Source organism: Pieris napi, chromosome 6 (genome assembly GCF_905475465.1).
Source record: "Pieris napi chromosome 6, ilPieNapi1.2, whole genome shotgun sequence".
Lineage (NCBI taxonomy): Eukaryota > Metazoa > Arthropoda > Insecta > Lepidoptera > Pieridae > Pieris > Pieris napi.
Genome location: NC_062239.1, coordinates 340,990 through 364,558, shown reverse-complemented (window position 1 = coordinate 364,558; position 23,569 = coordinate 340,990). Strand labels below are relative to the sequence as shown.

The following is a 23,569-nucleotide window of genomic DNA, read 5'->3' as shown; positions in this document are numbered from 1 at the left end:
ACAATTTTGAAATAGAAATAATATTCTTTTATTGTTTGAAATGATTAACTATTCACACTCATTGTTCATTTCGTTTTTATTTCAAACAATAAAAGAATATTCTTTCTATTTCAAAATTGTATAAAAGTGCTCTGATATAAGTTAGGTACTAGTACTATGTAACTACAATCACTTTTTTGACGTCTTATTACAAAGCGCGGCGCGGCGACTAGTGCCATCACCGATCATTCATTCAGGAGTTTTTACTTTGTCACAACACTATTTTTATTTCATTAAAAACTGACAACACCGTAAACGTCAGTTGACTTCGTCTAATTAAAAATACGACTATAGACTCTAGTTTGATGGTTGGTATTCTAAAAGATAAAAAGTTTTCTCTATTTTGTATAAGAATGACATAAGCTATCTAGCACCTAGCTCACGCTATGTCGCTTGAGACAAAATCAATGCGACAGGCATGAGTCATGACACACTAAGCGTGAATGTACAATGTAGGTGTCGCTATACCTAATACCAGCAACATTAACGACATGCACTGTACAGCTTGAGAGGAAGCGAGAAATAAATAAGACAGAGCAATATTCGCATCTGATTTATTGTTTTAAATACCTACAACATCTTAAATTCTACGTATGCATATATAACATTACTCTAGTGAGCTCTTGGTGTAATGCGTCCTTTCAGCTGTTAATATTTGGAACAACCAGTTCATCATGGTTCGAATGAACTCTTACAAATAAACGAGTAAAAGATATTAATTACTAATTAATGAGTAATCCCATAATGTTATTTATTTTATTAATGCGTAGGTACGTCAATCGGTGGTCATAGATGACTGTCTATATATGATGAACTTCTTCATCTGATATCTAATTAAACTTGGCACAAGTTAGATAATCATCTATGGTCAGAGCTGCCAGATTGTATAATTGGATTTGGATTGGATTGGTTTTAATTCCGTAGATAATATTAATTTAGCGCAGTGACTATTCGGACGGATATCCGTATGAATAGTCACGGCTATCTCAAAAAAGATACACGCAGCCATGAACCGCGGACTATGGCACTTGATGCTGCTTCAGAGCCCTTTGCATAAGGGGTAGTGAGGCCCTACTCACGAAAAACATCTTGGCCCTCCTAATAGGCTCATGGATTTCGCCAAAGGCATTCAACCTAAGCGACTTGGCCATATTTTCAACATAGCTGCTTGGGAAAGCATCCCCATCTTTTTATCGTCAGTCATCTCATGGAAATTACAATAGAAAGTCAAGTCAGCCCACTCAGCCTCAAAAATTGCTACAAACTCATGCTTAATATTTTTGAAATCGAAATAGTGCGCAATAGTGTTCTTAATACTTTGTCTATCTGCGTCTTTGCTCCATCGATCTTTTCGATCCCAATATTGTCGTTTCAAGAGAATGATCCGTTGTAAATATAAATTAACTATTGCACAGTGTGCAGTAAATTATGGATATTATAATGAATTAAAAGGAAGGCAAGTTAACGGCACCAGTGTGAATAGTAGAACTTTATTTAAATTTATGCTGTCATCGGGAATCAAACTCGAATACCCTAAACGTCACAGTCTCTTTTCGGAACGCCTTACCCAAAACCGACCCGTGTTTTGTACGTAAGAAAAGTTACGAGCTAAATTTTAAACCATATACAAAAACCATGAATATATAATATAAATACAAAATACATATACTTAATAGCTCTTGATCCTTGATCTTATTTCTTTACACTGCTGAATAAAACATTACTATATTTATCTCTTATACCTTACAATTAATTACATTTTTATCTCTTTGAGCCCGAGGTCAAGTGCCACAATAATGACTCTTAGTAATTATTTACGTCCTGTATGCAAAACAGAATTTTATTACTGCTAAGGTTAACTACTGCACAAATATACGAGTTCTGTAAAAGGTATTTGGAATGAGATCCCAACTTAGTATACTATCAGTTATCCAGATTTATGGAAACCTATAACTTATATGAAAGGGAACGTTTAATTAACTGCTAGAGAAGCTAACACTGGAGAAGAGCGCGTAGCAGAAGACGTTGGAAACTATGAGAGGAGGCCAATGCCAGGAGGCACGCTGGACTACGCGATTTTTTATATAAACCAATTTAAGAATATCATTACGTATATGTATAGACATACTATAGAAAAATAAAATTATTACTTATTTTTAATTTATCACCACATTCAAGAAAATAAAAAGCGTCAAATTTTTTGACGAAATCAATCAACGCTTAAAAATCTGAAAGTGCCAGTGACACCTGCATATTCTTCGTTAAACTGAACATTAGGTCTGAGTTCTTCGTTAGTACCAACATCGTCCATTGCACGCAAATACTCCATGTTCTCCGTCGAAGACAGAACTTCTACCCATTTATCTGAAACAAGTTTTTTTAAAGTCATTGTTTTATGCTTCTACCGGGTTTTGTTCGGTCCGGTTTTCTGCTTCTTCTATTAATCAAAATGGATCTTTTTAAACTAGATTAAATTAATAAATATTGTTATCGTCAATTTTTTCCGTAATCTGTAATAGGTATAAAATAATAATAGCAATAAATAAAAAAAAGTGCGTGCGTACAAAGTACACATGTCAGAAGTGAAACTTTGTAAATTAATTATTAAGTAATTAAGCTGCCCAAATCCAATAATTTAATTTTGCCAGTCTTTCTATATTAATGAATAATGGCTAAGGCTAATTAAAAACCAGAATTAAAATTAGTTGTGGTTATGTATATAGAAATACCACCATAAATATAGTAACAATAACCAAATAATATAACAAATTCACCACACACATTTTCTAAAAACCAACTGGGTCTTAAAAAAGGTCTTGGTTCTGTGACCTTATCAAAATACAAAACCAAAAAAAATGGTAATTTAGTTACTTAATAAAATAATAATGATATTGATATATATTAAAAACACCATCGGTGTTCAAGACTTAATCGCTCTCTCCCTTTTCTTCGACAAAAACGCTGCACATCTTCGTGACGTTCCGTAAAAATTTTACCCTCATGCGCCTAAAGAAGTTTCACTTCAAAAATAAAGTATGGAGTAAATAAATAGGTCCTTCAAATAAAGCAAACATGGCATCATACTATGTATATCCTGCATGGAGGCCGCCGTCCCGCCCAGTTCCACGGGTAAATAGTCATTCCCGATTAAATTTGCCAAGCTGTCGCAAGTAGCATGGTGGTGTAGCCGCTGAATTATCTTCGGCTTCAATATTTGTTTTAATATTGTGATCAACATATCTATAAGGTGTTTTGAGTTGGTAATAAAATGCAGCCCTTTAAATCGGATTCCGTAACATTCCTGAAACCGGTTAATTAATAGAATAAACACATCTATAAGTTATAACTGCTAGCTTTAAATCCCGATATCAGTGCATATTAAGTTAGCGCTTTAAATTTATTAAAGCTTTAGTCAGCTATGTATGTAATTCTTATTACGCTTATTATAACAATAATAATTATTATCATTTGATCGAATATCTATAAATCTGCTCATTAATGATTACCGTGACCGTAACTAGGTGACGATTATTGGTGAATCCTTTGCGTTATCACTAGAGAGGACCAGTGCCGGCCAATTGTTAACAAGTTATTGAGCTCATCAATAAAGTAGCTTACTGGTGTTTGTAAGTTGTGTAGTTATTGACTGTCTAATTACACAAGGGGTTAACTTAATATTTTATACTGATAGTAAATAATACTAAAAAAAGCTTGCTAACTTCTAACTAAGTACTTTTTAATTATACCACAGGATGCTAAATTATAGTAGTATAGTAAATGTCCTGAGGAGACATTACCCAATTATTAAGGACCTGTTATAAAACTTACTATCAATATTGTTAGTGCTTGTTTCATCTCAATGGGGTTACAGGCAGCTAAGAACGCCGTCATATCGGTTTGTCTCAGATCCACGATGTATTGATAGCTGACATAGTAATCGTGGGTTTTCATGTACTCTCCAAACTGAAATTCAGATAGCATAGACCTATGTATAGCGTGGCGTTGTTAATAATCTATACACATTTATTAATTCTAGAATACTACAGTGTCTGAAAGAAATACAAATTCTATGTTTCGTGATATATTTTATAAATATAATAATGATTATTCATTACCATATGAATCAAAATGTGTCAATTAACATTTTTGGTTGAAATATTCAATCATAATAAATTATTTTCAGGCGCGAATTTTTAAATTTCTGTGATCATTTTGTCGATGATTTTAAATGGCATAAATTATTATCTATACATAAAGAAATAATACTTACACATATTACATATCTATAATAATTGAATAATTGCGATGACTTTAAAATGTTTCCATTCACTTGAACGACAAACACTCTGTGGTTATTTTCATTTACTTCAGGCATTACTCCGAAATGTCTAAAATAATATTATAATTGTAAACCATAGTATACATATATATTAAACTAGCGGACCCGACAGACGTTGTCCTGTCTTAACTATGAATATTGATTTCAAATTGGTATAATTAATTAAAAATATTTCAGAAACAAAGTGTTTATTATTCTAATGCTTTATGTTATACAACATTCTTTGTTTGTTTTTCTGGCTCGCATATTATTATATTATCAATATAATAACTCCGATCGAAGCATTTATTTTAAACGATATTCATTTTTCTTACATCCTCTTTGACGATATTTGCAGCACGCATTCTGTCAATGTTACATCAAAAAGTTCGAATTGTATGTAGACCACAAGCCCATGAACAAAAAATACCTGTGAAATGACCCAACCTGAATTACGCTTAGAAGGCTGTTACTATATCTGAAAATAGCTCTGAGCACTATGCCGTCATTTCTGAGCGGTACATGTGAGTACGTGAGTGAATGGACTTTCTCATGTACAATGGGGTAATTTCGACTAATTATTAATGTACGGCTTTGTTATAAGTGTATAGATGATTAAAAATAAATGTCGAAAAACCTAGTGCCGTACAAAAGTGATGGTGCCGGAAGACGGCGCAAATTTTTAATTCGACGACAGTTGCAGAAGCAATATAGGTCATTTATTACTGTACGGCATTTGTGTCATTCCTTTTGGACACATATACAGATACTTTACCCGTAAACGCCGTACATATTTCCAGCGGAGCGGTCGAAAGCCAAGGGTCGGAACCCTACCCCTACACCCATATACCCTAAGGTCATTGTAAAATGTACGGCAACATGTTCAAAATATTATTTAACACGGACAATAATGTTTTATAATTATGCCGTCCAAATATTATAGTTAATATTTGTGTAATTAAATATTTATCGAAATTTCAGGATTTACCAAGTTCTTACTGCTGTAAGATCAGAGAATAATGTACGGCAACTTGTTTTTTTACATAATGTTACTAAATATTACCGTTGTACATTATAGCCGTTCATTATAAATGGTAACAAATAAAAATATTATGTTAAAAAGTATATGAAATTTCCGAAATTTAGATGACTTTTCAAATGCCCCTAGAGTAATATGGGGAGTAATATTTTCAAAGATTATTGTTATTTTATATGTAACAAATATAAATAAACAAAAAAAACCAGATGCCGTACATTTTACTCCAGATTATTCTTTACAGCTGATAAAAACTTCGACGACGTTTGAGGTGTCCCTTAAGGTCATTAATAACTGTACATATCTGAGTATACTACCATAAGGCTGTAAAGTATATTTACAGCCTTATCGTACCAGCAGAGAGAGGTAAAGGAAAAATATTTTTAACAAAAATATATATAATACAGGGCGTCCCAAAGTTATGAGACATGAAGGAAAAGTACCTTAAATATCGCAGATAGGGTATTTTACTAAAAGAAGGCTTTATGTTATTTATAAAAGTTAGTAATTCTGCATTCAAAGATTTTTTAAAAACTACTTGCCTCGTCTGGAAGTCGAACCGGCTTAAATTAAAAAAAAACACCCCTACTTTTATGATGCCAATCGAAACAATGGCCAAAACCTAATAACTTTTCTAAAGTAACAGACTCGTAGGGGATTTTTTTTAGGCCGAATACGATAGATAATGTTTTTAATTTGATTAAAAAGATATATTCACGCTGTTCCTTTCTTTTAAAATACTATGTTACTTAAGAAGAGTTATTAGTTTAAGGCCATTCTTTCGATTGGCATCATAAAAGTAGGGGTGTTTTTTTTTTTACATTTAAGTCAGTTCGATTCCCAGACGAGGCAAGTAATTTTAAAAAAATCTTTGAATGCAGAATTAATAACTTTTAAAAATAACATAAAGTCTTATTTTAGTAAAATACCCTATCTACGATATTTAAGGTACTTTCCCTTCATTTCCCATAACTTTGGGACGCCCTGTATTGGTAGGCGGTGGTAGCGGACTATCGAAAGTGTACGGCATTTATCTTTTATTGAAGATTGTCTAAAGTATTAATAACCTGTGTTATTGCCGTACAGATAAAAGTCACCGGAAAATGACTCTTTTCTGAGAAAAGTAATTTACCCCATACACCTATGTGTTCCACAAAAAATGTACGGCATGCCGGAAAATGTTATCTATTTGTGAAGTACTCTCAAGATCATTTAATTTTATGTTGATTCATATCATCTTCACCTATATGCTAATCAGATATATGTTGCGACCCTTGGCTTTCGACCGCTCCGCTGGGAATATGTACGGCGTTTACGGGTAAAGTATCTGTATATGTGTCCAAAAGGAATCACACAAATGCCGTACAGTAATAAATGACCTATATTGCTTCTGCAACTGTCGTCGAATTAAAAATTTGCACCGACTTCCGGCACCATCACTTTTGTACGGCACTAGGTTTTTCGACATTTATTTTTAATCATCTATATACTTATAACAAAGCCGTACATTAATAATTAGTCGAAATTCCCCCATTGTACCTGAGAAAGTCCATTCACTCACGTACTCACATGTACCGCTCAGAAATGACGGCATAGTGCTCAGAGCTATTTTCAGATATAGTAACAGCCTTCTAAGAGTAATTCACGTTGGGTCATTTCACAGGTATTTTTTGTTCATGGGCTTGTGGTCTAATGGTGGTTAAGTATTCTTAAATTTTCTAATTTTCCGCGCAATTTTTTTTTCTTTTAAAAGAACCTTCTCCTGAGAATTACAAACACAACAAAAAAATCAGACAAATCGGTCAAGCCGTGATCTATTTTTAGGTAGGTATGACAGATTGACATTGCACTTAAAGATATCGCTTTGAGAATATTAAAATAAGGTAGGTAATTTATTTAAATGTTTAGAAATAATCTTTATTTCTTTTCTTGTGTGCGAGAAACACACAATATTCATTCCATTATAACTTATTACGTTAATTTTTGAGTAATAAAAGTTAAGTATATATTAACGCAATAGAAATTAATTAATTTTAACTTGAAAATTAATTTAATCACTAAGTAATTATTAATTAATTTTCAAGTTAAAATTAATTACTTCCTAAAGTGCATTTTATAGTATGCTATTTTAATTATACAAATTATGAATTATCAAAATAAACTGTAATTTATTTGATTAAAAATATTTATTTTTTCGCCTCATTTTAACATAATATCAAAAAAGCACGGGGCGAGCAAAGGGGCTTTCAGTTCGTAGAAATCTCTACTTTCCTATGGTAAAAAAAAATATATATACATATTACCATAGTAAATCTTCTCAGAAAATGCAAAAAATCGTATGCAGTAACGCCCAGACCCGTCGAAGCTGAAATTTTGACGTCAGAATTTTCGATTGAAAATTAGGGTGCTTTTGTGATATTATGTTAAAATGAGGCGAAAAAATAAATATTTTTAATCAAATAAATTACAGTATATTTGGGACATAATAAGGTAAGTTTTCACCAAATTTCGTAGAATTTTTTTTTTAAAAAGATAAATAAAAAACCAAAAACTTGGTTTTTTGAACTTTTCACCTAAATTTTGAGGTTATGTGAAAAAATTGCAAATACAAAAGTTGTAGATCGTTTTATGACCTACAACTTTGCCATTTAACTTTTTTCCATAGGACTTTTAGTTTTACCGGAAATCGAGATAAACCGTTTTTTACCCTTAAAACTCCCCCCCTACCCCTTCCCGACCTCAGATCGCCCGTAAATTATTTTTCCTTTAATTTTTATAATATTATCCTCCCTTTCCAATAGGTTTCATCCTATTATTATTTATTTCACTTTTTATTTATTTTAAAGGCTATCTGCACTGGTCTAGTATTTTATAGTCGTGACTAAAAATTCTCCTGAACAGAACCGTCACCCTGGTGATAGGGCGTTGTGAATAAAAAATAATCATTTTGCAACTCGACACTCATATTCTTGCTTAAATAAAGTACTTTGACATGTTTCCACATTATTATCTTTGACGTTAGGAACACAACCACATTGCTTAGACAACAGTTAGTGCTTGTAATTTAATATGAACTTTATACATCGGCAATAAAGCTCAAATTGACTGCGTTTTAGTTAGAAAATAATTGTATGGGAAAAAGAAAAGGGCTGTTTTTATGGTTTTTCCGGCAATTATTCGATTTTTTCTCGCTGTAGAAACCATCCCTGAACTTCAACGAACATTGTAAAAAAAGAATTGGCCAAATTTGTCCAGGCGTTGTTGAGTTATGCGCTTACCAACACATTTTGTGATTCATTTTTTATATTATAGATACATATAAGAAACTGAAACAGCAAAAATTTTATGGGAATTACCAGTATCTACATAACACGCAGACAGTTTTAATTTACATTAATGGAATAAATAATAAAACCTAAAAGATATTACAGTTCCAACGGACTACAACATAGGAGCTAAAGAAAAAAAAACTTAGCAAATATCATCCATTTAAAATAGAAGTTACACGTTTATTGAATACCCAAACGCGTGTCATACTGATAGTTAAATAGGCGCAACAACAATAGTATTAATAATAAATTTCACAGTTGCCTCTAAATAAATGCCTCTATAGACATCACCATTCTCCAAAAACAGGCTGCCATTAACACCTCAACCATAACCAATAAAGTGTTTAGAAATTCAGTATTCCTACATCGCACAACTACAGTACAGGAAACGACCAATGCATAGAACCTTATAAATAATATTTATATTGGGGCGTGAATACTTTTATCTGGAGGGTCTGAATACCCTCGTGCACTGACGATACACCGTCTGTACGTTGTGCAGATTTTAATCAACCTTTCAAATATCCATATACATAATAACACAAATATTATATAACATTAAAACGCATCCTCACTCCGGTTTTGTGTAATCGATTTCAGAAATGAGACACGAATATGCTTACCCGATTGCAAATATATCTGCAAACTCTTTTCTAATATCACGAACCCCAAAAAATCGTGGCCATAATGACCTCAACGTGCACACTCTATCTATCTGTTTCTTCGCTCGTTCAATGGATCCTTTTCCCGAAAGAATGGTCGTTTCTAGAAAATGCTCACCTATAAAAAATTAGAAATAAGGTAACTTAATATGTCTCAATATAGTAATGCATGTCTATCTATAGTTTTAAAGGCTAACCAAACGACCTTCGTCCTATTAAATATTACACTTTTGTTCGTTATATTTATGTATTAGGTACATGTAGGTATATATTATGTACTTTAGGTAATCGTAAATACGAGTACAATTAAAGTAAAACGAAACTCGAAAAATATGTAAAACAAAAATTTTAATTAGAAAAAAAATTAATGATCTACTTACCAAAATCCTTCTTTTTAAAATGCGGTTGATGCTGTACCCACTCCTTAAGGATCTTGACAGCGGTATTCATCTCTCCTGGTTTACCCAGGTTGATCTCATCCCGGATAACTTCCAGAGTGTCCGGCTTAACTTTTAAAAGTTTATCTTGAGGAATAAATTCCATTTTTATTTTTAATAGTTATACGTGGTATTCCATGCGTTCTTTATTACTGAATGTGTAATGTCTTAGAATCAGTAATTTGCAAGTAGGTAAGTGAGGACTAAATCATAGATAAATCTAATTTACTTATAATAATTTTAAACGTTAAAACAATAAACAAATAGAAACCTTTCATCCGCTAAGAGGTCTTTAATAAAATTATTACTACGAGTTAATGTATAAGGTTCGATGTCGAACAGGTCCGCCATGTCTGGAAATGGGCTGGTCACACAGACCTTACTTGGAATGGGTCAGTGGGAAGAAAAAAGGGGGAGGGGGCGCACCAGCAACCTGGGAAGGTGTAATAAAACGGATAGCGAGGAAGCATTGGAAAATTATAGCGAGGATCAGAGACAAGCCTTCAAACTGGAGGTCGTGCACTAATAACTTAAACATAATGAACGTAATGTAATCCTGACTATGTAGTATTCGAATACAGGCTATTTTTATGTTTTTTAATTTGTTTTTTTGCTGTCGATGGCTACTTACGTTTTAACCCTATTTATAGACTGCAAGACTATTTAAGTTAATATACTTCGATACATTTAAACATCAATTCAGAGTACTTTCTTTCACTACGACTATAATTAATTGATATTTTAATGTGACAATGTTACCCTAATAACTAGAATACATATTATATAAAGTAGGAATTAAGTAATCCTTAAACTTGGTTCACTATTTTCTAGTAGGTACTCAGTACCCGCAGGTATATCTAAAGTATTATCGCGGTAGGTATCGTATAGTATAGTAGGTATCGCGGATGTATTCGATTAGGGCGAGGGAAATTTCCTGACCGCTGATTTCGATGTTCATGATGTTTTTCTTTGAATAGGAATCAGCAAGAATTTTACATTAAAATTTTACAGTTTGCTTAGAAGCCGCAACCAGCCATCGCCCATCGGGTTTAAACGCATAATAAAAATGAGGCCTACGCATCGAATTGTACTACCTGTTTTTTAAGATGGTTAAAATGCATATTGCATAGCGATAAGCGATCTGTACAAAGCTAATATCATGTTGAATTAAGTTTGTTTATAAAAGTACCATTTGTTTTTGTCAGCTCTTTGAGAAATGTTTATTCATAATTGAAGTTTAATTATATAAGCGGAGTACCCTGATGTACATGTCTCCTATATACTTAATTCAGGGGCTCCAATATCTGTTATAAATGTTATTGAATAAAGATTTTGTTTTTGTTTTTAATATAAGCCGAAGCGCTAGGTGGGTCCGGACGGCATACCGGCATGTATTATGAGGGATAGCCGATAAGCAGTAGGCCCCTTGCCTATTTATATAATCTATGTCTGGATAACTGTTACTTTACAGATTGCTGGAAAATCACGAGAGTCGTTGTGAGTGAAAATCACGAGAGTGATACCCAAAGGTGATAGAAAAGACTCTGTGGAACCGCATAGACCTATACTTTCGGTGGCTAAATTATTGACTCCCGCTGAAATATTCAAAGAAGCTCTGCACCCGAGTATTGCTGCTGGGTTTTAGACCCTTGCGTAGTACAAGCAGCAACTTCCTGAACGCAATTACTTATGTACCTAAACCCTATTCTGGATGCTGGATTGAAAGATGCTTTATATTTAATGCTATGATTACAGGAAGGCGTCTGACATCGTGGATATGTCGCAGTAATGTAGTTAAATCAGAGTGTTAATTGAATCTCTTGACAGTTAATTACAGATCGATATTCATATTGTTATTTTCATACAAATTTAGTTTACGACTTCCTACATACACTGCCAAACACATCTTTATAATAATATGTTCGCAGAATGAGTTTACACTTTCACAGTAATGATATGGTATATCCTATGTATTTAATATAATTTCCTTTATTATAATTTTAACATTATCGTACTGGCTTATTACTGTAAGTATAGTGTATTTATTTTTATGAATAAAAAATAAAACTGTTTTTTCCGGAAAGGGTCACCAGTTATGTCAATGTTTGTGAAATGGTATCACTCTCTGGCTCTGTGGCACATTTAATAATTTTTAGTCTGTTTTCTTGTTACAAAAACTTGTCTAAAAAATGTAAACTTAATTTTAAATAGTTTCATAGTTTGTGATATTAAATGATTGATTGTTATAGTTGAAATGTTAAATAGTAAAAACGTATTTTCAATTGGATTTTCTGTTATTAAAGTTTAGTAGAGTTAAATTGTGATTAAATATAATAGTTTCTTTAAATTATGGCCTCAATGCCAAACGTCGATAAATTAGAGGAAACATTAAAAAGGGATCAAGAGAGCATACAGAATAACTTAAATAAGTTTTTGAAGCCTGACTTTTGTGAAAATGAAGAAGCAAAAATCAGTAACTTATATGCAAAAGATGAAGGGCCCCAGTGGCGTAAAGTCACCGGTAGTGGTGTTACAAAGTCGTTGATTACAAAAAATTTGCCGAAGGTCTTTCAGGATTTACCAATACATACGCAGTCTACGTCGAGGGGGGACGTGGAGCTGGAACTGGAACAACAAATTGTTTCATTTGTCGGTAACATAGACGATGAGGAATATGATAAACTTGTCGAATTTTGCGAGTAAGTTGTAAATTAAACATAAAGTATTATTACTCGTTCGATTAAAGTAATTAATAATTATTTCATTTAGCCCAAAACATTTGGAAACTGGTCATGAATTAAAGATGTCAATGTCACTACCTACTAGCAAGGCTTCTGCTATGAACAGTTGCTATAATCCTCAAGCTTCCAGTTCTCTACATACCTGCAAGAATCTAATGTTCCGAAAAGAAATTGATAAAAAGAATTGCTATTCCCGGAAGTTAAAATATAGAACAGTATGCCTTATACCACCACCTGAAGACGTAAGTAATTGATATTAAAACTAACACTTACTAACTCTGCACTCCAATAATAAAATAAAAACTTAAAGCATTTTTATACTAGTAGGATATAATAATGCAATCTATTGGCTCATATAAATTTGAGTGGTTTTGGAGCTATAATATCTGTCTTTTTTTGCAATTTAGAAAAAATTAATACCTTTTTTGAAAATTTAATTCAATTATTATTATATAAGTACATAGTAAACATCATTATTATATCCATTTAATTTAGTTCTATTGTATGTGGTTAGCTCTAACCAATATTTAATACATTATATTGGTTTAAAAAGGGGGTTCACATATTTGTCACATTTAGCATTTATAAGAAAGAAATGTGAAAAATAACAGTGCTTATGTTGGTGTTTTTTTCAGGATGATCAACCTGACAATGAGTTGCTGCAATCAGGGAAAGATATCATCTACAGAGTTAGAATATATCGGCCATTCCCCTATACACATTCAAAACATGTTGGTATTTCGCTTTAAACTTCTAAATCATCAATCTAATCATTGCGTAAAATTGATAATTTCTTGTATAGATGGCGTTGAGAAATTTATTTTTGACCTGAAGTATTGCCATTAACATTCTTTTGGCCTCTAATCTATTATTCTAACAAATTTCTAAACACTAATACTTAAAGGGGCTATACTTATTCTGGACAAGCTTATAATATTGCAAAATATAAAATTAAAATGGCTCTTATTAAAGTGAATCAAAAATATGTCTCTCATTGCTTACAGACTGTCCGTCATTCGCTCTTGATGTCAGAAATCGTGGTGCTGGGGCAACAGCCCCTTTGGGTTCTGAGAGATCACATTTACTGTCTCAATGACATCTCTACAGGCATTGATGTCTCGGAGAACCCGGATGTCGTACCCTCAACCTCACCTAAGGTATTGCATCAACTGTGTCTCAATAACAAAGCAAATGGAAGCGGACACATTGTTTGAGGTGTTCCAAAAAAAAAAAATTTTTTTCAAAAAAAAATCAAAAATCAAAATACGTTTATTCAATTTAGATGCTTCTTAGAGCATGCTTATGAATGTCAACAACGTTTACAAAATTCACGAAAGAGCAGGACTACGCCATCCGTTCGCAAAACTACCAGGAGGTCTTGTTCTGAGAAGAACGGGCAAGAAACTCAGCAAGTTTTGCCCTTCCTTTACATTACAATTATTCAAAGGAAAATGTCATAAACCACAACGTCATTAAAGTTACATATGTAAAAAAAAATAAAAAATCTGTTCTGTGATTTACCACATTCACCATTACACACATATTCATAACACTTCAAAGATAACAAATCAAATTATAAGAATATAATTAGAACTATTGCCAAGCGTTTTTATCTTCCAGGTAGTCATTGACTGTGTAGTAACCTTTACACATTAAGGTTTTTTTGATATGTGTTTTGAATCTGTTTAAAGGAAGTTCCAATATTTCACTAGGAATCATGTTATAGCAGCGTATACTTAGGCCTACAAATGAAGTATTTATCAAAATATCGATTTTCTTGAACAAATTTCTAAGTGAAGTGCCTGGTTTCAAGCAATAAATTGACCTAATAGCACGTTTTTGCAAGACAAAAATAGATTGTATATCTGCTGCTTTGCCCCATAAAAGAATTCCATACGACATAACGCTGTGAAAGTAACTAAAATATACTATTCTGGCAGTTTCCTCGTCTGTGAGTTGCCTAATTTTCCTAACAGCGTATGCCGCAGAACTAAGCTTGTCAGAAAGTTTAGTGATATGCTGACTCCATTGAAGTTTTTTGTCTATTGTAATGCCCAGAAATACCGTAGAATCAACTAAATTTAGTTTTTCATTGTTCAGTTTAAGCTCTATAAATTTTAAATTTTTGTATATATTATATTATAATAGTACCTCCTCTGAACTTAAATATTATGCAAGTATATTTATAAAAGACGGGAATAAGGGAAGAGCAGTGTTAGCCTCGTCGGAAGCGTTTCTACAATAACAACTCGTTACCTTGCAACGGATTAATACATTTTTGGTAAATATTATTTGATGGTATTTTAAATCTGATGAAATTGTAATATCCTCTTTCAGGAACTATTTCCGTCTAGTTTCATGTTCATCAACAACGTGTTCTACGTGGACGAACGCAAAGGCTGCTCCGACATCACTCTGGAGTTGCGGGGATGGGCGGCCGCCCGGAACATGGGCACCTTTCCCGTTCACTCCATGGACGTCAAGCTGGAAGACGTCAAGATCCGGCTCGGACATCCCGATGTATGTTGCCTTGTTTGATGCATCGGTTACTTTTGAACCGTCCCTCCTCACTCTCGGTCGCGTGTCCTCCGTCAGGTCTACGTGCACCTGGGCGACTGCGAGCACCCGTTCACCTTCTCGGAGGCGCGGCTGGCGCACCCCCGCGACCCTCTGCGGCGGGTGTTCCCGTTCGTGAGCCAGGTGGGCCTGAGCCAGGTCAACTACTGCAGCATATGCTCGGAGCACAGCACCAAGTGGGTCGTCAAGCGCTGCGACATGGTCCCCTTCGACCCCACGCACTTCTGCGACACCTGCTTCCGCCTCTACCTGTACAAGGACGGGAAGAAGGTGTGTCCCTTCAAGGCTTACGCGTACAAAGGGAACGAGATGAGCGTCTTGAAGCCCAGGCAATGATCGTAAGGTTCCTTTCATTCCTTAAGACTCCCCAATTCCTCAGAAGCCGACTCATTAACTTAACTTTGTTAGTAATGAAATAATTAAGCCCCGATGTAGGCTCGTCCGTATGTCCACGTCTAGCGAAGGGCTCTTCGTAAGACGTCGGAGGTGTATTAAAACCCAACAAAAAACTAATAAGAGGAACTGAGGAACCGCCCCGTGTCTCGTGCACCGATTCATGGTTTTATATGGAAATGGTATTTTAAGTGGATATTTAAAATACGTTCGAGCTGTGTACAATTAGATTTAATAAATAAACTGTGATCACCGATAACTTGTGTTCCACTAATTATTTTTCCTCCTAATTCCGTCAGCATTTCCATAGGGCTCCAAAATAATGGAGATATAGATGTGTTCTTACAAATGACTGAAAATTGATTTGATACGATTTATTTGCAAGGGGCGGCGTCGCTTCAAAAGAATGGAAGGACTATTCGTTCGATATGATACGAGAATTGAACCTTACGATTTCTACAGTATCGAAAGTGTTGCGACGAATTTTAATATATTTTTCTAATAAAATATCTAGCTAAAGAGATGAGTTGATGTTGTTCAAACTTCTCAAAAACGCCATTCCGATTTCATTCTGTAACGATACCATTAATATTGTTGAGACTCTCAATAGATAGTTCTAAACGATATCCCTATTTGTATTAACAGTGAGGTGTCGTTGGAAATAGCGAATAGGATGGGCCGAGCTGACCAGAACCCGTTTGGGGTCAGCCTTGGGCACTCGGATTAAGGCTCGGGTAAGTCATTTATGTGCGTTTATTGCAATTTAGGTCAAAGACTCGATACAGGTCAAGATTGTGATACCAATCTCCTGATGACTTTTTGATGTAGTCTACAATGGGTATAATTATTTGTTATGTGGGAGGATTCTGGACCATTTACATTCAATTATCTATATTTCCTTTTGACCAATCACAGCCAAGAGCGACACGGGATCCATTCGTTTTACATTTTCTTCATCTATATCTCAAAATCTAAAATTATGAATGCTGCAACTTAGTATGTTCTTAATATTCCATACGAATTAAAAATGCTGGCAGGCTTTTTATATCAATCATCTCAAATATTAGGTCCTTACATATGAAATTGGCGTTTTGTATGGGAGGAACAAAAAGTCGAATATTTTTAAATATAATATATTTAATTAATCAAAGTATGAACCATTGTTTTCTATGCACTTTTGCCATCTCATAGGTAGTTCATTGATCCCTTTACTAAAAAAACCAGTCGGACGGGAATCAATAAAATCTGTGAAGGCGATTTGGACTGCCTCATCAGAGTTAAATTTTTTCCCTTGCAAGAAGTTGTCCAAATTTCGAAAAAAATGGTAATCTGTTGGAGCAAGGTCCGGGGAGTACGGAGGATGTCTTAGACATTCCAATTGAAGCTCTTCTAATTTGGTAGCCGTCTGTTGTGCAGTGTGTGGTCTAGCGTTGTCGTGAAGTAGCAGTGGCGTGGAGCGATTGACCAGCCTAGGTTGTTTAGCCGCTAGCTTTTCCATCATGGTTTGCAATTGCTGACAATAGACATCAGCCGTAATAGTCTGGCCAGATTTGAGAAAACTGCAATGAACAATACCGGCACTATACCACCAAACGCTTACAATAACTTTTTTGGGGTTAATTTTCGCTTGGGGCAGGATTTGGCTGGCTGGCCAGGATCCAACCATTGCGCTGAGCGCTTCCGATTATCGTAAAGAATCCATTTTTCATCACAGGTAATGATTCGGTTTAAAATACCTTCATTATTGTGCTGGTTCAGTAATGTAACGCAGCAGTCGACGCGCGTTTGCCGGTTTGCTTCAAGTGAATTAAAACAGTTTTATCACTAGCACCGCAGCCTGCAGCTAACTCGGACGTGGTTTACGATGGATCCGCTTCCACAATAGCCTTCAATACTTCATTATCAACTTGGGTCTTAGGCTGTCCACGGGGCTTGTTCTACAGGTCGAAATTTCCAGAACGAAAACGTTGGAACCAAAAACGAACTGTGTTTTCTTTTGCAACATGACCGCCATACACATCATTCACCCTTCGAGTCATTTCGCAGCACTAGTGCGACGGCGGAACTCGTAGTCGTAAATAATGCGATACTTTAAGTTTTCCATTTTGTAAAATGAGTGACGCAAACAGAAAAAAACAAATGAATGACGGTCATCGAAGCACAAATACATGATTAAATAGCTGTACAAATTTTAATTTGGAATTCTTAACCAAAGAGGAGATATTTGAGGTCAAAGTGGCCAAAACGTAAAACGCCAATTTCATATGTAAGGACCTAATATTTTAGACAACGTACATCCGTGGTGTTTGCTTTGTTTTTTCATGACGGCGCAATCAAATTAAAAAAAAAATAACATTTGTTTTTCTTTACAAAAATATTATTTCTTTTTTTTATCGTGCTAAATAAAACATCTTTACAAGATTTTTTAAGATTACGAGTAACTAAGGTTACGCGTATTTATTTTTGTAGTGAAACTTCTTTAGGCGCATGAGGTGTGCAGCATTTTTGTCGAAGAAAAGGGAGAGAGCGGTTGAGACCGATTGAGAGGGAGTAAGAAGGGCGAATTACCTTATAGAATTCTAGTTTTAAAATTAAAATTTCGTAAAGAAAATTTATGAAATATTATACTCTGATTTTTTATTCCGTAGAATTCTGACAGCTATCATTTTTTGACATGTCAGTGATGGCAAACCTTTTTGGCCGGGCACATTTTTCAATTTCAATTCGAGTCTGAACATCTGAGTCTATACAGACATTTTATTGTTAGTTAATGTACCCATTTTATTAAGTGCGGTGCTCAACATTAAAAGTGGTTTAACGGCGAGTGGTATTTACGTCCCTTTTCATCACAAACAGGAACAAACGCACAAATAAAGATAACATTTTATTAAACCTGGAATTAATAGGCAGTGATGCCAGCTCAAGAATAAAATAAAGTATTTAAAGTTAATTCGATCTAATGTTCGTGATATTGAAATATTTTTTATTTTTGTATTAGGTCACTTGACTAAGTAAATATGTAGATTTACCTTTTTGTAGGTAAAACATGAAAAATACCATTAGTAGTATTTTTTTATTGCCCTCAAATAGTCAAATTTGTCCCTTTTTCGGTGGAGAACTTTTTTAGTAGTAACACTTATGAAATGTCAGAATTCTACGGAATTAGTAGAGATAGTATTGGTATGTTATCTAAAACTGGCGGCTTCAACACATTTACACTTTGTTATTGTGTAGTGTCTGTGAATAAGCGCGACTGTCAATGTCAAACTGAATATGCATCATGAAAAGACTGTCCGTATCTCTCGCGCTCGGTCAAGCTTATGAGTATAAAAGAGACAGTTATTGTTTTGCTTTTGCTACTGTTTATGTTGATCTTTACTGTACATATTGATCTTTTTTCTCATTATTATTTTGTCTGTGATTTTTTACTTATTTGGTTGGAGGTTAGAATACTTTGAAAAAAATGTCTTATGAAATATATTCCGTCTAAACATTAGGACAATCTCGTGAAATGAAGCACAATGTTTTAATTATTTTAAACATCTTAATAAAAACAGTTTAATGAAAAAATATTATTTTTAATTTGACATAAGGTGCGACTGGGGTTTCTAAGAGGAGTATTGAAAGAATTGTTAGTGAAGTAAAAGCGAAGTGTGTTGAGCTAGATGGAGCTTATGTCGAAAAATGAAAAATTATTTACACAAACTACTCTTTAACGTTCTTGGTCGGGCTTAGAACTTTTGGATCCACCCTCGTATGCACATAATATTTATATGTATTTGACACATTTTTATTTTTTTATAACCCACCCAACCTTACTAAAACCAGAGTAGACTAAAATATATGCCTTTTTAAACATACTGTATAGTGAAATTGCATTAGTGTGAGTACTGTGAACGCACCAGCTTTCGATAACCGACCTATAGTTTATATTTTATGTAAAATGATTTATTAAAATCTCAAATGACGAATTGTATATTAAAATGCCACGTGTTTTTATTATCTAAGAAATAAATTAATAAATAAATTAAAAAATTAAATTTATAATTTGTATTAATTTTCGACACTTAATATTTTAATGCCATTTAAATTCATTAGATTCCTAACATATCTTCCTTTTTCCCTCCCTCTAAGTCTCGGAAATCTAAAGTTTTAGATTTGTAGAAATTTGAACGAGATTTAAAAATTTGTTTGCCAAAGAAGTTTCACTTCTCACATGTGTACTTTGTACGTACGCACTTTTTTATTTTATTTTTGCTATCAAACATAACACATGTTAAAATCCAATGGACAATCAGATATTGATGAAAACATGTTATAGAAACGATATACATGTGTGAAAATGACATTAGAATTTAAGAAGGCGCTGAGTTTACCAGATCATGCAACTTCCTCACAATCGAGTAGCCCGCAATATTGCAGCACACAACACACGAGGGGGCTCTTTGTTTTGAAGAAGTCGCATAGGTCTGTCAAGCATCCGCGGATATACAGCGTATAATACATATGTAGGAATAAGGGAAATAATAATAATAGCAAATAACGAATACAGCAAGGTTGCTAAAACGACTCTGCGGAAGGTCTTCATGAAGTTGCTGAAAATGTCCACCGACTCGAGTCCATTTTCATCACAGTTTTATTGTAAATCCGACACAATCTGTTAACTGTATGTTAAAACTAGTATATAATGAACAGAGTAACGTGTGACAATAGTATTCTGTGATATGCCTTCTATTATTTTACACTCTTTATAAAGTTATTAGGATTCTTGTTTTATTAATATTGCATCAGTAACGTTGTATATGCAACCGACAGAAATAGTGTCAATTGTGGAATTGAGATAACATGAAGCAGGTGGTCTTCCGCGAGGGCGGGCGCTTCCTGCGCGGCACGTGTTTGCACGTGGATAATTGCTTTCCTCATTCGAACCTTTGATTGGGTAAAGTGATATGCGTCCCCTGACGGGGCTTTGGCGCGATGCATCGCGTTACAATACAATGTGTAAGTAATGACAATTGGATAATAAGAAGTGTTTTTTTCCAAAAACGTTCTCACACTCACCATTCAGCGATTGAAATCGTCGACGACCCGTCACTTTCCGAGCAGTTTAATCCCATGGTGTTGCGTAGCGATGAGGGTCCTCTCTGCAACCTCTGCCCCATTACCGAGTGTTCCAGTACCAGTTCAGAGGAGTTGCTCGGGCGATGAGGCGTTCCATAACAGAGCGTTTTTTAAGGCAGTTCTTGCCGCGCGCACTCTCGATGTGGAACCAGCTACCGACTGAAGTATTTCCGAACAAATTCGACGTAGGGTCCTTCAAGAAAATAGTGTACTAATTCGACCGGCAACGCACTTGCAAGCCTTTTGGCAATGGGAGTGTCTATGGGTGGAGGTATCACTTAACATCAGGTAAGCGTCCTGTCCGTTTGCCTCTGTTAAATAAAAAAAAAACATGTCAGTCGTGATACATATAGTTACTCAATAAAAACTATTTTAAAATAAATCGTTACTTGTAAACAACACTAAGGTTTGGAGTGTCTGCATCTGTTATCTTCAGTTTCAACATCGTACGAAATCAACACAGCCTCAAATTGAGATGTGACCGGGTTAGCGTTCGTGTGCTATATTAGAATTACTGCTGTTTTGCTGTTCTTCTAGAGGTTCGTGTTGAACTATTTCCGTAGGAATGGAAGATTGAAGCTTAATAAATTAAATTTATTAACGTTCTCTGATATATAAGATAGGTATGCAAGTACACGTTAAAATATGTCTCAATATTATGTGCTGTAAATAGTTACATAACATTGATTTACTCATTGTTTTTCACATTGTTTTAAAATTACGACTTAAAACTCGACGTTTCGAGTGTTTTACAGCATTCGAGGTCGTCGAGAGACATGTTCTTTGAAATTCTTAATGAAGTAAGATTTGCAATACGTAATCTTAAAATTTATAAACAACGTTTTCTTAAATACTTAGGTTAATAAAGAATGTTAGTACTGTATAGTACAAGTTAGTGAACGTACAAGTAGCCAATGTGGATAAACACGTGCTAAGGAAATAAGAGAATCATGTATTTGGAATGTAACCTCATTCGGCTGTTAATGCGAAAAACAACACATTACATTTATAATTCCTATTAAATTTCGCTTATAATGCAAACGTATCCTAGAGTCAATGATCTATAAACACCTGACCTTAAGTAAAGCTTCAATTACTCTTTGTTTAATGTATAAGTTTCAAAACAACTTTCAAACTTTTGATTTTCCCCCTAAGAACAATTAATATGCTACTAGAGTAGAATAAGTTAATAGGGATAAAGGTTATCAAAGCCACTTTTATACGTTTTTTGCGTGTAAAAATTGTTATTTATAAAAATTATTTCATCGCCAAAGAAAGAAACATTTGGTCAAAAAGGGAAATTTAGAAATAGCCCTATATCAGTATTAATTAAATTATATAGGATGCGTTACAGCAAATGAACTGGTGATCTCATCGCCAACAAAATGAATATATAACAGTCGCGGCTCGCGCTGTGTCAATATTATATCACGGTGGGATTATTTCAATTACATAATTACAGACAATTTTAAGACTATAGAGAAGTATGGCAATCAAGGTTTATAATAATTTACCTAAAACATTCAAAGATCTTCCTACTAGTTTTTAAAAATCGTAATGAACTACTTTTGGAAAAAAAATATTTTTCTATTAATGATTATTCCAGTGAAACATTGTAACTAATATTAATTTGAAAATATATTTTAATAATGTGATGATGTAGTATTAAAATAACGTAACTCTATAATTCATAATTGATTTAAGAACTGGCAGAAATTAATGTAAAATTAGAAGCATTTTATATATAATTATATATTTTTTTGACGTTCATAAGTGTACATTGTGTTACATATATGAATAAATGATTTTGACTTTAATTTTGAATGTAATATGTAAAATTCCTTTTATGACAAATTTGCACGCCATTATGTGTGGCAGAATATGCGAAGTTTACCATATTGTTGCAAATAAATTATTATTATTATGGAAAATCATTTAGTTTCGTTTGACTTGATACCCTTTGTAAAATTAAATTGATAAAAAGTGAATACGGTACATACTACTGACAAATAGTACCTATATATAAGTTTTTTGTGTATTTTGACGACACATATTTATATAAGACACTTTTGTACTGATAGTATATCGTAATACTTTCTATTCAAGCGAAGGATATTGTTAACTTAAGAGGTAAAACCTACTTAGATTTGCTTATTTGAAACAACAAGCCACAAGCCAACTTGATGGAAAATATTAACGGATGCAATATGTACCGAGTATAAAATAGAAAAAGCTTTATCTAGGTGTCCTACTTTAAATTATTAAACCAGGTTATAGACAAGATGTGTCGCACGAACAAACATTTATTTTTGCTCTCCGTTGCATCTCGGCTCAGTGCACCATCACGGCCTTGAGCTAAAGAATCTTAATATGGAAAACCTCTCGGCTCAACGATTTTAAATAGTAAAACTGAGGATATGTTTGGCAGGTTTAGAGTGGTTTATCCAAGGACTATTGTTGATAAAAAGAGTGGCGGAGAGTTTATTGCTAAGTTCTTCTCGTCCGTTCTACGCCCTTGATTTGAGGACTGGCAGAAATTGTAAAATTAGAAGCGTTTAATATGTATTTCTTTATTGACGTTCATAAGTGTACATTGTGTTACCTAAATGATTGAATGAATTTGAATTTGCTGTACAAAAAATGCATGAGGAATTAAATCTGAAAAGAACTCGTGCTGTGAAGAGTAACAGTATTCGTCTATCTATTTTTAATAATGTCGTCATACTTACCTATTTTTGGTCTTAAGGCAGCGGTTTTATGAGTCCAAGTAAACTTCATCAATCAATTTTATTGCGACATCTTCAAAATAATGACTATTGTTATAATTTTTGGACAATGTTACTCGTACCCGTGTAGATATTCCATTACAAACAGTCTAGAACTGCCTGTGCAAAACAGTCCGTGCGTCAGAGCATT

General features: G+C 33.9%; 3 protein-coding genes across 5 annotated transcripts in view; 2 read left to right on the top strand and 1 right to left on the bottom strand.

Annotated features, from left to right (window-relative positions):
• Positions 1-1,500: 1,500 nt before the first annotated feature.
• LOC125050675 lies at positions 1,501-10,335 on the bottom strand. The gene is made up of 6 exons (XM_047650667.1): positions 9,765-10,335; positions 9,346-9,502; positions 4,310-4,427; positions 3,868-4,002; positions 3,124-3,340; positions 1,501-2,403 (listed from the first exon to the last, which is right to left on the bottom strand). The coding sequence occupies exons 1-6, from the start codon at positions 9,925-9,927 to the stop codon at positions 2,249-2,251; spliced, it is 945 nt and encodes a 314-aa protein (XP_047506623.1). The 5' UTR covers positions 9,928-10,335; the 3' UTR covers positions 1,501-2,248.
• A 1,640-nt stretch (positions 10,336-11,975) lies between these two features.
• LOC125050206 (snRNA-activating protein complex subunit 3) lies at positions 11,976-17,573 on the top strand. 3 transcript variants are annotated; one of them, XM_047649895.1, is made up of 7 exons: positions 11,976-12,520; positions 12,591-12,804; positions 13,198-13,293; positions 13,567-13,719; positions 14,900-15,082; positions 15,158-15,477; positions 16,178-17,573. In XM_047649895.1, exons 1-6 carry the CDS (start codon positions 12,171-12,173, stop codon positions 15,473-15,475), a joined length of 1,314 nt encoding a protein of 437 aa, XP_047505851.1. In that variant the 5' UTR covers positions 11,976-12,170; the 3' UTR covers positions 15,476-15,477; positions 16,178-17,573. The 3 variants fall into 3 exon arrangements, with proteins under 3 accessions (XP_047505851.1, XP_047505850.1, XP_047505852.1); XM_047649894.1 differs by lacking the exon at positions 16,178-17,573 and having other exon boundaries at positions 15,158-15,791; XM_047649896.1 differs by lacking the exon at positions 16,178-17,573 and having other exon boundaries at positions 12,416-12,520; positions 12,568-12,804; positions 15,158-15,791.
• The window catches only part of LOC125050205 (fibrillin-2-like), a 44,519-nt gene continuing 37,127 nt past the window's right edge, over positions 16,178-23,569 (top strand). The window contains exon 1 of the mRNA XM_047649892.1: positions 16,178-16,266. The gene's annotated coding sequence lies outside the window, so the exon portion shown is untranslated. The remainder of the gene's footprint in view (positions 16,267-23,569) is intronic.

Excerpts from the sequence above, each read along its gene's own strand:
- LOC125050675 (XM_047650667.1), bottom strand. The coding sequence starts at position 9,927 with ATGGAATTTATTCCTCAAGATAAACTTTTAAAAGTTAAGCCGGACACT. Across the intron at positions 4,003-4,309 it reads ATTATAGATATGTAATATGT|TTTGGAGAGTACATGAAAAC; the intron begins GTAAGTATTATT and ends TCTGAATTTCAG. Across the intron at positions 3,341-3,867 it reads AAGCACTAACAATATTGATA|GAATGTTACGGAATCCGATT; the intron begins GTAAGTTTTATA and ends AACCGGTTTCAG.
- LOC125050206 (XM_047649895.1), top strand. The coding sequence starts at position 12,171 with ATGGCCTCAATGCCAAACGTCGATAAATTAGAGGAAACATTAAAAAGG. Across the intron at positions 12,805-13,197 it reads TTATACCACCACCTGAAGAC|GATGATCAACCTGACAATGA; the intron begins GTAAGTAATTGA and ends TGTTTTTTTCAG. Across the intron at positions 13,720-14,899 it reads TACCCTCAACCTCACCTAAG|GAACTATTTCCGTCTAGTTT; the intron begins GTATTGCATCAA and ends ATCCTCTTTCAG.